The 19655-nt window shown below is 32.4% G+C and overlaps 1 protein-coding gene and 1 long non-coding RNA gene across 4 annotated transcripts in view; one reads left to right on the top strand and one right to left on the bottom strand.

Annotated features, from left to right (window-relative positions):
* Positions 1-9958, top strand: part of LOC143224875 (cytosolic endo-beta-N-acetylglucosaminidase-like) — a 40036-nt gene extending 30078 nt beyond the window's left edge. For all 3 annotated transcript variants that reach the window (XM_076453284.1, XM_076453283.1, XM_076453267.1), the window contains one exon: positions 9361-9958. In XM_076453284.1, coding sequence (XP_076309399.1) covers positions 9361-9584 — 224 coding nt within the window. In that variant the 3' untranslated portion in view covers positions 9585-9958. The remainder of the gene's footprint in view (positions 1-9360) is intronic.
* LOC143224876 (uncharacterized) lies at positions 18-3787 on the bottom strand. Its single transcript, XR_013013492.1, has 3 exons — positions 3551-3787; positions 2612-2711; positions 18-114 (listed from the first exon to the last, which is right to left on the bottom strand). It is a non-coding gene; the product is annotated as an uncharacterized LOC143224876 (long non-coding RNA).
* Positions 9959-19655: the final 9697 nt, after the last annotated feature.

Here is a 19655-nt window from a genome sequence, read left to right as displayed (position 1 = left end):
CAGAAAAAAATCTGGATATATTGTGTATGGAAACACAAAAATGTCAGGATGTTTGAGACAAATGTAACAAGTTAAAGGTGATGAAGTCTGAAGATACAGTCATCTGATCCTCATCTGAATAACAAGTAAAAGCAAACTATTGGAAATGCTGAACAAAATCATCGAAGCTGAGAAAATAAGTTACACAAGCAAGAGGTCATAAACTCGGGCTCTAAGGTAGAAAATGTAGAACAGAGCAAACCACATTATGCACAATAACAGTAATACTGCATATAATAAAATAATATAATGCAAGATTAGTTTCCTGTTTGTGTTATTTTATTAACATTAAAAATGTTAAAATTACTTCAGTAAAGACAAAGTTAACATGAAATATTAAAGCACCTCCTAACACAAAAAAGAAACTAATTTTCTAGTATTGATTTGATTTGCAACACCAGTATGAGATCAACTAACAGCTATGATCAGAAAACAGTCAAATTAAAACAAAATTTCAAAAATAATTTCACATTATAAAAATATTTTGTGAAAATATTAAGCCTAGATTTTATTTATACACACACATATATTTTTTCTTCTTTTAAATGTGAAAGAAATCTTAAGACAGACTTTATACTAGTTCTAGCACTCAATTTTTATTAATTTTATGGGGTTATGAGTAGATGTTAGATATTTTAATGAGCTTCTTTCATAATAATCTTGAAATACCAATATCCAATTCAAAACATCAATAACTATTAATACTACTGTAATAGCAGTTAATATAACAATTTATTTCATAACAACCATGTATATACATATAACAAAAGAAAATAATTTTAACCTTTATAAGTAATAAACTTCTAAGTCTTAAAATAAATATGAACCAAGGTGTCATTCAATTTACTACTTGTCATTAAATTATAACAGTTCATGGAATTTTGCCTTTCACTTCTAATGCTGGTCAAGAACAATTACTAAAGAAACAAAGTTAAACATTTTTATCCTAAACCATACACCATACATATGACATTTTTAGTTGTCTCTTATTTAACCATAGCAAATATGTATAAGATTTAAGAATACTAAACTGGAATAATTTCAATGCAAAAACAAGTAATTATGAAAATATTTAATATTTGCTTAAATGTTGTTGTTTCTTTATATTAAGCTACAGAAATAAGTACTACAAATATTGCAGAATAGTTTTTACAAATAATGTTACAACTAAGTGTAAGCTTGTTATATATATACCTATGTGTATTATAAATAAACTGATTTTAACTCTGTTATAGACAAGTATAATATATTAATATCAGATTAAGTAAATGAGGCCTTTTGACTTTCAAGAACAAAATTAATGCAACATCATAATTACATAACTATCTTAACATATTTCTATATATCATTTTGCATATTTAAATTTGTAGTAACTTTAGTTAAATATGTTTTATTTGGGGGTCATTTGCATCAATGATCATCAGATTTCTTGAATAACAACAGGCAATCTGTGATATTTTGACAAAAGACTACTATAAACTTCAATTTAATTTTAGATAGTAGATCTATTACAGGTTTATATTTATCATATCATGATACATAAGCCACAGTAAGACATAACACAGCAACATTCCACAAAATCTGTAATACATCTGTATTTAAATGATGTAATACAGATTAAATGATGCAAAAGAAATATTTTCAAACAACATACACAAACATTTTAACAAAAGCACATTTGTGATAAATAGCAAGTCGTTTACTTGAATTCAACACAGTTCAACCATTCCATTCAAAAATAAAAACATTTAAAATGTTACATTTACAACACTAAAAATAAAACTAACAATTCCTCTCACAGGTTTACTCTACACTTCCTGCAAGTTGACCTCCTCATAATGTCAGCATATGTACAAAGCCATGTTCATTCCACCCCACTCCTACTTCACTGACATACATTTTAATCAGCTTGCACAAATTTTTATTTTTGTGAAGGTTTACTCAACCATGTTCTACACTGCCAGAAAACACAAAATATTTCCACAATACTAAACTACAGGGGCATTAAAAGCCTTCAAATTTGAGGTACAGGAATTTCATTTTAATGTAAGGATTTTCCAATTTGCTCAAATACACTGAAATTGTATTGGTGACAAATAAGTGACTGTTCACACATAATTTTCTCATTCAGTGCTGCCCTCTTTATACTTCCCACAATATTCAAGGCTTTCATCTAAGCTCATGTTTAAACATAGCATTGCTGCATACTAATAAGTACATGAAAATCCTCCACTATATGAAGTGTGACTCATTAATAGCACAGCTCACTCCCTCTGTATTCAACCATCATTATGAGGTCAAGAAATGATGCACTAAAGGAAGGGTGAGAAGTGTAAAAGGGTGTATCTATTAGAAATACATTTCAGTCCAAGAAAATGTTGAATGTTAAATTCTATTTGCATACAACTATAATTCAGCACTGAAACAGTGAAGGGATCACAAAAACAAAATTTACTTTATGAAGCACTCAAAATGAACCAATAGCATGCAACATTGTATACAATGGAACAGTATACAGACATACAGTATCAATATTATTTTGAAGTAGTTAAAAAGGTTTGGATATGCTTACGTATAGATCCTCATTTTAGGCAGGGCCATTTCCAAAATAACAACATCACTTTTGCAGGAAAGCATGGATGTGACCTTTAACTGACTCTGGTCACCAGGCTCTGTGAAAGAAAAAGATGTTTCTCTCTTTAGATTCTGGAAAAATACAGCTTCAGTGGAAGCATCATCCACACACTGTTTCTTTAAAGACAAAGGAAAACCAACATGAAGAATTAAAACTCGTTGTTACATAGTTGGTGTAATCCATTAAGACACCACAGTAACAAAAACTTTAATAAAAGTGAAAAGATGTCCACTATATAATTAGTTGTGAACAAAGGTGAGAACAGTTATGTCTAATCAACCCCTAGTAAACTCTGGCTTATGAAAGTGTCTACAATTTTCAACTTAGAATTAAAATTTAGGAGAATTACTCTAAATTCCTAATGAAATTTTTTCTGTAAATTTATGAACAACATTTAAAAACATCTCTTTTGAAAAACTAATTTTTAGAAATTTATTTCCAATACCATATATTTTTTTCTCTTGTATTCCTGGCATTACAACACTGCCAATCAAATCTATCCTTTTCTACTACTTCTGTACTAACTTCCCATGCTAAATTTTTCATTTCCTCTTATTCTTTTTGTGTTTAGTTTTTCTGGCCCTCACCAATGTTTAATTTTAATTTAAAACCTCCCTTATAGCTGAGTTAATAGTCTCAGAAAACAAGCCAGATGATACAGTATTTAAAAGTAAACTACCCATTCTAAAAAGTACCCTCCCTCTTCGATCTAGCAGACATGTTTTCTTGGAACCAAACTAAAATCGTTTTGACTATATTTTAAGTGAGTATGAGTTATCATTACATTCTAATGGAATACGAAATTATCTGTCAACTGGAATAGACTACACACAGATAAAATAAGATTACATTACAGATTACATAATCTCACATTACAGGCAATCAATTCCGCAGACTTGGTTCATCATCAATTTACAGCATCACTATCGGGTAAAGTTGGATGAGAGAAAAGTAAAAATCATAAGACGACTAATTTTCTTGACTCTTTTACCACATATACATCTCAAATAACATTCGAATTTAAAACCACAGTCATGTGCTTCTTATGATTACCCAAGGCTAAACACCATACTGAGTTTTTACACTTCTAATATTTATAAACATTGTCGTACCGCGAATAATAAGTTTATCTCAGATAAAAAAAAAAAAAGAATGAGAAGTCTTGACATATTCTTAGAAATAAATATTTTTATTTTTCTTCATATCTGATGTCCTGTTAAATGATATTTTAGAACACTTTTGTCTGTGCATTATAATTTCTTCGATGTCTACATTCAAATTTATAAATTTCAACTTTTTGTTTTAATTATATATTTCCTTTAACATTAACAAAAATTTGTTTTATCTTATTCGTCGGTTAAAATATAAGATAAAATATTTTGCTGATATTAAACAAATAAAATAAAATAATAATTAAACATGGAACATAAGGCAGAAGTACACATTCCTTTTGATACTTATATAAAGAAACACATTAGGCCGATATGACGACAAATTGGCAAGCAACGATTTATACATACAATGAAGTGATCTACAACATGTTTCCACAAAATATTGGCCTGTCTTCTTCAAGTACGGTCTTTAACTCAGCAGTACATGGTTTATATATACGTACATAAACAAGTTGTAAAATAAATGTTTTCAGCAGGGTTATAGATAAATCTAGTCAAATCTATGGTAGGCGAATAAAAGTAACGAAATGTGGTTGATGATGCTATGGCCATTAATTATCACGGCTAAGTAAAAGATCGTTTGGTTTCATTATCTCTATAGTTTTTAAACAATATTTTTATTTTGTTTTTTTAGTTTCAGAATAGTGTCGGAGAAAAGATTTGTTACAAATTGGTGACACGTTAGAAAGAATATCTGCATTTCACCTCTACTTATATGACTTTAGTATTCTTTTTATCTATTATTTAAAAATAATTTGTCCAGTATATTTATTAATATATTCGCATGGTAGACTATATATATATGTCTTGTATTGTTCATTTAACAGGAGTTATTTAGGGTTATATAACAAGGTCTTTATTTTACTGGAAGGTTTAATGCCAGAGTGCTAAAATTATTAAAGAAGCTGATGAATTCATGAGATATTTCTGGTTTGAAATGGAATGTCGGTAGAAGCTAGGGTTAATATCGTGTTTTTTAAGATTCTGAACTTCAATAAAAGCCCCACCTATAACGTTTAGGCTAAACTTCTAGACGGTACTACATTCTTTAAGTTGTTCAATTCAGTTTGTATATTGTTTTTCCAGGTACAAAGTTGTAATAAATTGCAGTAATGAGTTAGTGAATGTAGGGTTCCCCGAAACCAAAATGTAATCGTTCATTTCACATCATGTATACATATATATATATAAATTTGCTTGTGTGTATATAAAATGAAATAATTTGTAAAGATATTGGTTAGGAACTTCTTAGAAGGCAAGTTTATAAAAAAAAAAAAACATCTTTATAATATTTCTTCTTCAGGCGTAATACTATCAGACAAGATCGAGCACGTGGGAACCACTCAACATGATGTTACTGAAACCATAAGACCTTGCTTTTCTCAGGAGACCTCATCTCTTCCGAGAGCAATCAGTAACTCATGTATCCAAAGTCGAAAAGCTAACGTCTTCTCTGACGTGCAAGAACAGCCAATTCCTCCAGAGATGATCATACTCAAAACGTATGTATTTTGAAGTAAATCCTAACTCTTAGCTTTACTGGTTGTCAGAATCCTGTAGTCACAGTCTATGGGACGCAGATTTGAACTCTCGTCACACCAAACATCCTCATCCTTTTTGCAATGGAGGGTGTAAATGTACTATGACGTATTCATTATTTGTAATTATTGCTTTTATTCCAGTGGCCTGTGCAAAGGATCGACGTCGTCAAAAAGTCAGTCAAGAAGCGGCTTCAGGTCTTTACAAGATCTGCCAAAAGTGCCATCAAAGATATCTTCAGCAGGGAACATGTCTATAGACCAAACAACGAGGAAAGTCGGCAAAATCCGCACAGCTCGAGAAAATCACATTGTTTATTGTGAAGGCTGAGAAGTCCCACTAGCTTCAGAAGAAAAAAGGAAGTACTGACAACCAGACTGACTGTGTGTCACGATTCGAAAGTACGAGGATTTAAATAGGATACATAATTTCTATATTGCATATACTAAACGCAAGCTATTGCATTACAAGAAACAAGTTGTGATACATAAATTGTAACTGTAAAAATTTTGTTCAGGCCATGGCCTGACTGGCCTTATCGCTTCTTAGGATCATCTTAGAAACATACATTTTTGACTATACATATATGCATATCATCGTTTCTCGTGGTGTACAGGTTATACGAATGTTAAACATAAAAGCTGTCAGTATAAGTGGCTTTGTGGAAAATGTTGTGTGCCTTTTGTATATTTTTTTTCGTACAAGTGGAAGTTGTACTGACTATTTAGCTATACTTTATCTGGTGAAATAACGATAATTTCTTTAGCACATAAAATAGTTATTTACCCAATAATCATTATATGATCCACAAAGTGGCCTCAGTATAATTAACATGGTCTTTTTTGAGGCACTAGTTATCTAAAAGAACTACTAATGAGACTAAATATCTGGAGGAAGTTTAACTTGAACTTCCAGTAGGTGTTTTTTGTTTCAAAATTTCGTACATTTTAACACAACTATTGTCTGGTTAAAAATTGAGAGCTCATAATTTTTCAAACAATGGCAGGTCACAATCATCTTATCCTTCCTAATTTTAAACAACTGACCAACTACTTGGAAGCACTCACTGCAATAAGATACTTTATCGAACTCGTAGTGCCGGAACTGACTGTCATTCGTATTACGCGGGACAAAACGGAAATTACGGACTGTATTCATCTGCATTGTGGGTCGAATTTTAGACATGAAAATGCGCAACCATACACACTGAATATTATCCACTGCTGGCGGGTCCTAGTAGAAGATATTAGAATAAATTAATGTTAAAGTTTAACTTCAGTAAAGATCTGTTTCAAAAAGCATGCATTTTTTTTTTCGGATGTGAAAAATTACAGTAGTTTTGACATCACTTGTGGATGATCTATAAATATTAATTTAATATTCATTTCACAGCAATGTTTAAATTGTATGGAGTTTGCATATTATACATGTCAGTGTAACTTCTTTTAACAACGAAGTCGTGTTTTAAATGTTTGTTACTATCATCCACTTGACATAACGTATTAAACCACATTTCAGTCACCCTACGTCTGAGGATTCTAACAAAAAATTTCTACCTCTTTCTAGATACACGTGTAGTTGGTTGGTTCAGTTTTTGTCTGGATGGCCAGGCGGGTTAAGGCGTTCGAATCGTAATCTGAGGGTCACGGGTTTGAATCCCCGTGGCACCAAACATGCTCGCCCTTTCAGCCGTAGGGGCGTTATAATGTGACGGTAAATTCCATTATTCGTTGGTAAAAGAGTAGCCCAAGAGTTGGCGGTAAGTGGAGATGACTAGTTGCCTTTTCTCTAGTCTTACACTGCTAAATTAGAGACGGCTAGTGCAGATAGCCCTCGAGTAGCTTTGCGCGAAATTAATAAAAATCAACAACAAACAAACAATGATGTCATATAAGTGATACTTAACATTGCAATTTGTATTGCCGTGACAATAGTAAAACGTGTACGTTTCATGAATCATGAGAATAATTATGCACTCTGTAACATGCAACATAGTATGACGCATGAGCTTGTAAACAAGAAATAAAAATATTTGTTACTCTTCATTTTGTTTTTACCCTTGAAACAAAACACATTAGAGGACCCTTCAGTGAGCATCAATTTTTTAAATATATTTCATCGGTGCAAATCTAACCAAAGATGAAAGGATTATTTGTTATTTTCAGGTTAATTCATTATAGGGAAAACAACAATATCCTGGCAATTACCATGACATAATCCTAAAGAAAATAAAGTAATCGTTAATTTCAAAATAGAATCACAACAATTTTAACTTGTGATGGTCCCATGTTTAAGGTTCAAACGATGTAGTTATTAAAAAGTCAGAATTTATTTCGTGCCGAAGTTGCTGTTATTGTATTTTGAGATAAATTATGTGGTCTAGCAAATTCGTTACTAAATATCAAGGCGAAGCTAGTTTAAACACTATGTAATATTTTAACAATCAGTAAATTTTTATTTTAGAGGAAGGTAAAAATCACCTGTATAATTAATTGGGTTTCAAATGATAGATGTTTGACATCGTAACTGAAACGATTTTATCTTAACGTTTTTAAATTTCCCTTTATTAGTCCTACCTTTTCAGCTAAATAAAGAAAATTCCCAAAATAAAGTTTGTACAATAGCTATGGTGGGCACAGCACAGAGTTTGTGTGTTTTTTGAATTTCGCGTAAGGTTACTCGAGGGTTATCTGTGCTAGCCGTCCCTAATTTAGTAGTGTAAGACTAGAGGGAAGGCAGCTAGTCATCACCACCCACCGCCAGCTCTTGGGCTACTCTTTTACCAACGAATAGTGGGATTGACCATCACATTATAACGCCCCCACGGCTGAAAGGGCGAGCATGTTTGGCACGACGAGGATGCAAACGCGCGACCCTCAGGTTACGAGTCGCACGCCTTAACAAGCTTGGCTATGCCGGGCCTGCACACAGCACAGAGAGCCCCTTGTTAAGATTAAACACGCACACGCATAGATTTACACCGAACTGTCGTAAGATAGGTTAATTTATGCTTCAGCATAAAGAAGATAGGAGTTAGTTACAGAATAACACCTACCAACAACTGTTGCACTCACGAGTGGCACAGCGGTATGTATACGGGCTCACACCGCTACAAATAGGGTTTTGATATTCGTGGTGGGCAGAGCACAGTTAACCCATTGTGTATCTGTGCTTTAATTCAAATAAACAATCCAACCCTCAAAACGTTATTTTCTGACCGAATAACTGATTTGACTTTCACTCTTGAAGCATACCCACAGCCTCAAAGATTGAAACATCTTATGGTAGTGAGACGTGAACTAAAATACACTCGATCCACTTTCCTTTTCTGCTAACTCTAAGGCCAAGCCCTGTCCACTCAACACTTTCAACAGGAAAAAACATAAAATTATTCGATATGACCTTGTGTATCGTCTCTCTTCAGTAGTCAAAAGCCTGAGAAAATGAGGGATATGAGGGATATGTTAGGAAATAAGGATTCGAAATTGAACATGGTTAATAATGACACATTTTCTCCAGGGCACGTTTTAATACTAACAGTTATATAACAAAATTCATAAAAAGAAGTGGGATATTTACACCTACATAATTGTAATTCGCTGTTCCGCAAGTTTTAATTTACGTGATGTTGCGTTAAGCCACAATGCGTTATTACTTGTTTTTCTGCCAAGAAATAGTTGAATAACATTCAGTATAATTGATAAATGATTAATTTATTAAAAACATTTAACTGTTAGTTTAGGAAATCCTTAACTGTAGAAAAAACGCAATTTAATTTTTCATGTATTTTGTTTTTCTCTATGGATAATATTTTAAGCTATTTCTTATTCGTGCCTAATCTCACTAACACAGTCGAACAAATCAAGTTAGATATTAGTGGATGAATTTTAGTTGGGTAGGTAAAACGCAATAACAATGCAAATTCACTAGAGATATTTCACTATTGATATATGTATATTGTTTTGTTGGTTTCAGGAATATTTGTAACCCGGATGAGAGACTGTGAAACATTGATTTTGCTCTCTGGGTTTCTTGATGCAGGCGATGAAATTTTAGAAGTGGATAGAATCAGTGTAAAAGAAAGAGACATCGGAGAAGTAAACGACCTGATAATAAAAAAGAACAAAATATTATCTTACTTCAATCCAAACGGAAAGACAATTAAAAAATGTACAAAAAAGTTCATCGACCATCGTTGATTCGCCATCTGATTCTTCCAACATCATTAAACATTATATCTATGTACATATGCATATTTGCTACAACTTAAAGATTAATACTGAGAAACAACGGATGGAAAATAAACTTAAATTGTATTCTTTACTGTGTTATATGTACATTACAAAATTTTATTGGTTAATAAACGGAATCATACCCGCAGAATTATACGCAGAATAGCTATAGATGAATCAATCGAGAAGAGATTTAATTTCTGTATAAAGTTTTACTGAGACTACAACCAGAATAATTAAATAATGTAACTGTCTTTAGCAACAGACCTTACGTGGTTGGCAGCGCTTTAAAGATAAATCACTGTTGAAAACAATATAAACAGACAAAAAACAACAAAGTCTGAATAGATTATAAGAAAAATATTTCTTATAATATGTAACTCTTGTCATTATCCTGAAAATGTAGGTTATATAGAACATTGCATACAAAAACTTTGTACTGAAATCATAACAAAAATTATAAATTCCAGTTTACATTTGTCTATTAAAAATATTTTTGTATGACCTAACTGTTATTATATTTTTAGTTTTCCCATGCAACTTCTAACTTCATGTAATAGTTATGAAAAACAAAAGATAATAGACATAACTAGTAATTCCAGCTCTTGAGCAATATGCAGTCAGATGTATGTAGGAATCAGATGGAGAGGTGGTGTCATACACAACATGAAGCGTCTACTAAAATAACTTTTTAGAACAGCATGTAACCTATTTGTCCATCTCAGCTGTCCCACCCTCTAAACTAAATTAAAATGATTTTAAGAATTATAGCCAGCCGTTGTCATTCATATACTTATAAAGAACTTTTGTTAAACGCACATTTTTTACTTCTAGAGCATCTGAAGGTAACCCATTTCAAAGGCCAACCACCCTCTTGGATAATTGAAACTGTATGAGCTGAATAGGACTCCTACTCTGTCAAAACTTGTGTACCATATTTCAATCAGATCTACCATAACTCTTCTTTTAGCAAGAGAAAACAATTTCAGAAGATTTAATACCTCCTCGTATGACAACCCCTCCATCTCTGATACTGCACTATAAACCCTTCTGTGAAAACCCTTTCCAACAATTTAATGCCTTTTTTAAGGTAAGGAGCCCAAGACTGAACACATTATTCTAAATCTTACCGAACTTGTGACAAGTTAAATGAAGTCATAACCTCTTTAGACACATATTCAATATTTCTGTAGCTACAAGTTAAATTTTTATTTGCCCTATCACTTGCAACATCTCACTACTTAGAGGGCTTTAGAGATTGATCAATCATTAAACCTTTTCTTTCATGATATTGATAAGGCCATTCCCATTCAAATTATACTTACAATAAAATTATTAACACACACATGTAATATTTTTCATTTTCCATAATTAAAACTCATCTCCCATTTATTTTCTCTTTTTATAGAATTTACAAATCTTTTCCCACAACTGATATAAAACTAATGGGTCTACATTCACTAAGACAATTTGTATTACCTCTCTTGAAAAGAGAATATACCTTAGCTAACTTCCAGTCCTCTGGTTTTTGCAACTATTTAAGAACTGATAAAAAAAATAGTAGTAAATGTCCCACCTATTCAATGTTTAACCTCTCTCAAAACCATTAGGGGAATGTGACCTGATTCAGGAGTCTTGTCATTTCTTTAATCTTCTAATGTTTTTCTTAACCAGTTCAAGATTAATTCAGTAAGTTAGTTCAAACTCGTTTACATTTATCAACTGTTCAAAACGTGGAATACTGCTTAAATATTTGTAAATAAAAATCGAAGAAAAACAAAATTTAGTAACCCAGCCATCTCATAATCATGATATACTAAGCTATCTATAATATCCTTAAAGGATCCTAACAGCATTCTAACATTTTGTTTACCCTTTATGTACTTAAAGAAATTCTTTACTGTTAATTTTTAAATTATCAGCCAGTCTTTTATCATGCATCCATTTCCGATGTTCTAATTTCTTGTTTCACAATTTTTTTTTATCTTCTATAATCTTGTCATAATGTCAATTTATGATGCTTTTCTTTGATTTTATCTCTTAAACTCTAGGCCCGGCATGGCCTAGCGCGTAAGGCGTGCAACTCTGTAATTGTTCTCGCGCTTGCTCACCTCCAGCCGTGGGGTGTATAATGTGACTCAATCCCACTATTCGTTGGTAAAAGAGTAGCCCAAGAGTGATGACTAGCTGCCTTCCCTCTAGTCTTACACTGCAAAATAGCGCAGATAGCCCTCAGTAGCTTTGTGAAATTTCCAAACAAACAAACTTCAACTCCTTCTGAGCCAATTTGTTCTTTTTTACCTCCAGCTACCCCATTCTTTCTCTAAGGAATATATTTAACATCTGCTCAGTATCGCTACATAACGTATCTGAGCAATTAACAACAGATTATTCTTGTTGCGCCCTTTCAAAACATATTTTTTTAAAATTTGTAACCAAAATATTTTTATTCTTTATCTCTATTTGCAGGAAAACATTGAACCTAATAAACCAATTATCATTTGCATCCAGATGTTCTCCAGCTCCAACACTCTTGGTGTTTATTTGTTTGTTTTTTGAAATTTCGCACAAAGCTACTCGAGGACTATCTATGCCAGCCGTCTCTAATCCAGCAATGTAAGACTAGAGGGAAGGCAGCTAGTCATCACCACCCACCGCCAACTCTTGGGCTACCCTTTTACCAACGAATAGGGCAAGCATGTTTGGCGCGACTGGGATGCGAACCCGCGACCCTCGGAGTAGGAGTCGCACGCCTTAACACGCTTGGCCATGCCGGGCCCCAACATTCTTGATAATTTCTATATTTGAGATTAACAATAAATTTAAAATAGCATTGTTTCTGATAGGTGCCTTGACTATTTAGTAAATAAAGTAATCCTGAAAAGATTCCAAAACATTTATCTTCATGGTTTGACTCTAGCAGTTCCCAAAATATATGCCTAAAATTAGAATTGTCCAAAATTATTACTTCATTAACAACTTAAATCTTAATCGCATTGTAGAGATTCTCACTAATTACATCAGCACCACTTGATGGTCTCTAAGGAATTTCCACTAAATAGCTTTTCCCTATTTATCCACTGATACAGACCGTAATGAATTTAATCTTTATATTATTATTTTTGATATTTTCAATTACAACAGGATGTATCTTCCATTTTGCATACACAGTCACTCTTTTCCTACATCTTTAATATTCCATCCCTATTAAATAGCCAAAAACCCTCTACTTCAAAACAACCTCTATATCAAAATCATCTATGGTTACTTATGTTTCAATATAAAAAATCGTTCATTTCTGCCAGTGGTCTAAGTTATCTTTTCATTTCTTTTGCTTCTAGTATTACAACAGTAACAATTAAACTTATCCTTATTACTCATTCTATGCTTATTACGTATCTAAAACATTTCTTTGCCTCTTATTCGTTTTGCATTTAGTTTTCCTGATCCTTAATATTGTTTAGACTTAGTTTAAATGTTCTCTTACAGATGAGTTAATAATCCTAGCAAGCAAGCCACCCCTACCCTATGTAAATCATCCATTACAATAAATCTCCCTGTAACCGCTGAACTGATCCCACAAGTCAACTAGAATATCTGCTTATCCTTAAATCTATCACTTAACCCTAGTGACATATTTATAACTTCATCACTACAATTAATTTTTGGCAGTATCTATGATAAAACTAACTTATGGCCTTTTTCAGTAAATGATTCTATAACTAACTGCATCTCTGCAAGTCATCTTAATTACATTGTCTAATCTGTCACTTATATCCTCCATGTGTGTCACTGGGTAGCATAATCTTACTCTCTTCTCCTTCCTTAACACACTGGTTATTGCACACATATGTCTATTCAAAGAATCACCTATAACTATACCTTCCTTTGATTTTTTTTTCCATTCAATAGTTCCTCATCCTCAGAGTCAACATAATAGGCACATTGTAACTGACTTCATTACGTTTTACTCTGATTCTGTTTGTTTTGCCTTCCTGAAAATTACTGTTAGTTGAATTATTTCTTGCATGCAAAACGTAAACTTCTAAAATCCTGCTGTCATTTCTCTCTATCTATTGCCTCAACTTTATTAGGATGGCCTCTAACTTCTCCTCCAACCTACAAACGCTACATATAAATTGCATATGTTCATCACTAGTTATCTTAAAAGTATATGGCAGTCTCAAGTTCCCAAATCAAACACACATTGCACTCAACATATGTAACAGCTGGAAACACTCATCTCCTACATTGGTCTTAACCACTGTATTGATAATTATGGTCTGACAATAAGTATTCAGTACCAAATACCAGTTGTCTATTGTTAACACTAATGTTTAAAAACCAGTTATCGAGGACGTATTCACTTGACAACGTTTCACAAGAAAATCATGAACAAATATATCATTATTATATCTGTGGGATCCAAATTTAGACAGGGGTTTCCGTTTCGACGCGTCGACCACGATAATAAACATAGTATATACAATATTGTCCATACTCTGAGAACTGCAGTACGGCTTGGTTGTAAGTTCACCTTTCACAGTTCTTCTTCACGAAGATTTTTATTTTTAGATTATATGGAGGTTATCCTGATGGGTTAACATATTTTACTTTTTGATTTCATCGAAAGTAAACATAAACCATGTAGTGACTACTGGCTTTATGAACTCAGATCCAGGTTGACGATTATAACTATTTTTCTCCATGGTTAGGTTGGTAATCACTGGTGAATGTATGCCCTCAAACTTTTTTATGCATATAAATGTTATGAAAGTTTGAAATATATTTCTAATGGATTCATAGCTTTTAGATATCGGATACAATGTTTCTAGGCTTACAGACTTCTAAAATTGAATGAAATTCTGCATATCTTAGAACATTTATAGTATTGGGTAAGGCATTACCAAAACGTATTTCAATTTGCATATTTCCATATTTCACCAAGTTAAAGTAATAACCTTAGGAAAATAGATGGGGTATAAGATCAAAGGCAACGAGTGTATATCGTCCCGAGTATTCGTAATATCCTATATCAATTCCTTGATCTTAAAATTGTTTTCCGTTGCACTAAATATTTCATAAAGCTCTTGTCACGTTGCATCTCCCTCCATAAAAGTCACCTGGTAGATCAAGGCATGAAAGTACTGTCTGGTCCCTAAAGAAATACATTAAAACTGTATAATGAGACTTCATTCTCTTGAACATTATGCCCAATATTATTATGACCTCGTATCCAAAAGTTTTCGATAGTTTCTATTTATCAAATATACGATTTCAAATAAACCATATGGGTCCATTTAGAACTACATTCTTTGTGTCAGTGTCATAATATTTATAACAGCCATGTTAGTTGTACCTGCAAAACTCGTATATCATATTTTATTCCACGCAGAAGCATTCTACTCTATATTTCAGGATTTGTTTCTCTCCACAGTAATGGACATGTGGTATATTTACTTCATTGGGCTTTTGTTCATAATCTAACCATTGAATATTTAGTTTGCTGTACTTTTGGTAGTAAAGTATTAATGATTAGGTATGAGAGTTATAGACCGTAGTGATATAAACCTCCATCTGAATCCAGTCATATATACAGTAACAATAGTCGCGTACATTAATGAACGTACATCATAGGTTGTGAGTAATTCTTCCCTGGATTGAAGACAACACCACCTACATTTGATCGACAGTACCTAAAGATAAAAATAAAGAACGATAAATGCAAATTTCAACATAATTTTCAAGAGAACAACAAAAATTGATACAAATAAATATTGATGTGTTTTTCCTTCTTATTTGTGAATCTACTTTGGAAAGTCAAAGATGTACTCTTCTACTTATTGCTAAAAGTGACAATCCAGGAACATTTGTATTATGTATACTAACATGGTGTCAGGATAATAAAACACTGGCATCCAGTATAAGTTCTCTATATTTCGGACTTGAAGTATTGAAAAGATAAAGAGAATATAATTTTTTAATTTATTTTAATGGAAAAGTTTTGGAAACAATGATAAAGACATATGTATAAAATGTTAATTGTCAATTATTCTAATTCTGAGAATTTTGAGAGCCATAAGCACATTTTTCCGCCATTTATAATAATTTCGTGTTTCATTCCTAGACAAATAAGATGATACAGGATAAAATTTCCGTCTAAATTTTTTTATATTATATAGTGTAAGTTTATAATTCGTGCGTTATTTCTAAAACAAGAATTGACAGAATTCTTCAACTGAATTATAACAGTAATTTACCTCATGAATTTTGGTTTTCTGATCTGTCTTGAAATTAGAAAATAAGTATTTATTTGACGAATATTTGAAATGGTTATTTAAGCCACACGACTTACAACCCATACATATGATTTTTTACATATTAATGAAATTCAGGATTACATTTTTCTTTTCTGCCAGTAATAGGTCAGATTGTTAGGGCGCTGCACTCAGGGTCGGAGGTTCGAATGTTCGTCACACCAAATATGCTCGCTTTTGCATCCGTGGGGACGTTATAATGTTACTAGCAATCCCACTATTCGTTGGTAAAAGAGTAGCTCAATAGTTGTCGGTGGGTGGCGATATGAATATTTTATACGGCGTGTCGATAATGTTTATTAGTCTGTGTATTTTGTGATTAAAAATATATTGAATCGTAATAGACGATGTAATGTATTTTAACTCTCTTTCTCACATACCATTTTCATGATAAAATTTCCGTTTGCCGTGTGGTGGTATTTAGCAGATACTTGTAAAAATCAGAAAAATATATCAATAAGTATAATTTGAAAAGGACGTGGCTGCTGGAATACATTTTGTCAAATAAGAATTAGACCTTTGTGATGTGTGTGAATGATTCATTCTATGTAGTGTTTCCTGGGAACATGTAGCTTCATTATTTCAAGTTATGTTTCAAAACATTATATTTGATACAATAATTAGTACATAATGAAATTTTACACATATCACAGATTTAAGTAAAAGTGAATCGATCTTTCATCTGAAAAATTATTCTTAGTTGACTGAAACTTATTTAATGACTAACAGAATTTTGAAAATTATGTGTAATAAATGTATGCTAACTAAAAAAATAAAAATGTATTATTTAATACAAATAAATAAATTTGATAAATAAAGATATTGTACTGTATTTGTTATATGCAGAAACTCTCTTAGAGTTTACCTAGTATTTGGCCAGTGTTTCTCGTCTTATATGTATTAGTTTGATAAATACTTATATTGTGTTTATATATTAATTAGTTATGTATTACTTGTGTTTAATTTTTTTAATGCAAACATTCAACTTGATGTAGTTTGACTTGCAGAATTGTCTAAGCAAGATGGCATCATTCACGTTGTGCAAGCGTTTGTGAAAGAATTTTGCGGACGACCTTTGCCAAGTTATAACTAAACGCAACATTATGTGTTCACGTTGGCAGAAAAAAGTTAGCATACCTGCATCAAGAATAAAAGACAAAAAATTGGAAAAGAACATTAAAAATAAACTATAAGTGAAAATATGAAGATGTGAAATTACGCTTATGAGAAAAGAAAAAATACAAAATATTATAAGAACATTTAAAATTTATGTACATATTTTCGTTTCTTAAATTGAATCATTTCATTTCACTCTATGTTGATGATAAGATAGAATTAGTGATATAATTGAGAAAATTGAAAATAAAATATAAACATTTTCTTACAAAATCACTTTATATTTATTTAGTAGGTTCTACAGATTATACAGATAAATTGTGAAGACTATAAAATAATTAAATGAAAATCATTTTACATGTGAACTATTCAGAGTCAAAGTGCATATACGCACGTTAAATAACGAATGTTTATTATAAATAATAGAAAACAAATCTAAATTAAATGTTACATTTTTTTCTAAAGCTACGTAATCTTAGAATCGTTTAAGACAAAACTATTTTACCAGTTAGTTTCATTTTCATAAAGAACTTTCATGAGAGTTACTCACAATGCAAGTTGGTTGTAATATTCATTCTGTTTAAGTGTGTTCTGTGAACAATTAATCTTAATTCTCCTTAGCTTCAGAAAGGATACATACTGATTAAAATGTATCTCAGAACGGCTGTAATGGGTATTAACACTTTTATTGATAAGGAGAGAACAACGTTTCGACTTTCCTAGGTCATTTTTAACCTGAAGATGACCTAGGAAAGTCTCAGGCCAGGTGGTTAAGGCATTCGACACCTAGTCCGAGGGTCGCGGGTTCGAATCCCCGTCGCACCAAACATGCTCGCCATTTCATCCGTAGGGGCGTTATACTGTGACGGTCAATCCCACTATTCGTTGGTAAAAGAGTAGTCCAAGAGTTGGCGGTGGGTGGTGATGACTAGCGGCTTTCCCTCTAGTCTTACATTGCTAAATTAGGAACGGCTAGCGTAGATAGCCTATTGTTCCCTATTGTAGCTTTGCGCGAAATTGAAAACAAACAAGCAAATTCTCTCTTAATCAGTAAAAGTGTTAATACCCATAGCAGCCATTCTGAGATGCATTTTATTTCAAGTGGATTTCTCGTCATCAAAAATTACATACTGGTTACATTTCTCATGGATATTTTGTCAGTTAAATCACATTCACTGAGTAAAACCGTGAGTTCACCCCTTTTACTGATCGTGGCGTTTCCAGAGTACTGTTTTTACTAGTTTCAGTTCACTAAAATTACACTTGATTTTGGATACACTTGGTGCAACTGTTAGTAAAAACCTATGAGATTAAGCAGTCTCTGAGAATACCTTACATTTATTTTTTATATGCGAAATAAACTGCCTCTTTGAATGCTATCTGTTTAGCTGATGAAATATGGACATATTTACTTTACTTTCCCTGTCGCACCAAACATGCTCGCCCTTTCAACCGTGGGGGTGTTATAATGTGATGTTCAACCCCACTATTCATTGATAAAAAAGTAGCTCAAGAGTTGGCGTTGGGTGGTAATGACTAGCTGTCTTCTCTCTAGTCTCATACTGCTAAATTAGAGACGACTAGCGCAGATAGCCCTCGTGTAGCTTTGCAGGAAACTCAAAACAAAACAAACGAAACTTTTCTTTCAACTAATGTTGAAGGGGTTGGAAGTTTATTAGAACAATGATTATACAACTGTGATACAACATCCTTTCAATGATTAAGTATTTGGGTTCAGTCCATTTAAGAATGATGGGAGCACGTATTTATTACTAGACATTTCGTCATTACTTTCCAATACCATAGAATCAAATACTTTTGTAAATTCATTTCTGTAATATTATTCCATTAGCAGAACTCTTTGTATGCCCAATGTCATTAATTTGTTGAAGAAGTTTAAGTGATATATGAATATTTTTATATTTATATTCTGCATCAATACCGTTTTGTTTAGCGTAAAAAGCTGCTTGTTCGATTCCGTATTACATAAAGGGTCATTTCTCTGACATGATTGAAATGAAGTTGGATCCTCAAATCCTATTTAGAAGTCCTGATGCTTTGGCTCATGTTTTTTGGTAAAGAACATTCATTTCAGTAAAGGTCGATTACCTAACCGGTAAGTAAATGTTGAGCAGCTGTTTGCTGTGCAAAAACAGTTCAAGCACTGTTTGGAATGCATTAAATAAATTTGATGTAGTCTCAACTCCCAGTTTGTTCAAAGTAATTGGTAAAACCGAAAATGAGACTAGACTATGGGTAAGGTAGATGCTTCTAGTCTTCAAATAAAGCCTAGATTAAACAGTCAGCAAATAGTAATTGAAATTTGATTTCGAGTTTATGTAATTAAGCTTTCACATTCAACTGTGATATTCGTTTTGCAGTTACGAGAAATTGTTTTTAAGGTTTCAATAATTCCATTATGTGGACATGTTTTCAGACGAACTAATCAGGCGTGTGAAGTGATTGTTGCCAAGATGTATCCGCAGTCAACAAGTTCTTCATCGATTTCTCCGGTAAATTTTAGTGGATTACCGCTGGATTTCATCGGACATCACACTACAACCTTTATCGACCATTGTAAACCATTAGTGTCTATCGACCCGAG

This window comes from Tachypleus tridentatus, chromosome 9, assembly GCF_004210375.1.
Source record: "Tachypleus tridentatus isolate NWPU-2018 chromosome 9, ASM421037v1, whole genome shotgun sequence".
Taxonomy (NCBI): domain Eukaryota; kingdom Metazoa; phylum Arthropoda; class Merostomata; order Xiphosura; family Limulidae; genus Tachypleus; species Tachypleus tridentatus.
This window is presented reverse-complemented; position numbering and strand designations above follow the sequence as displayed.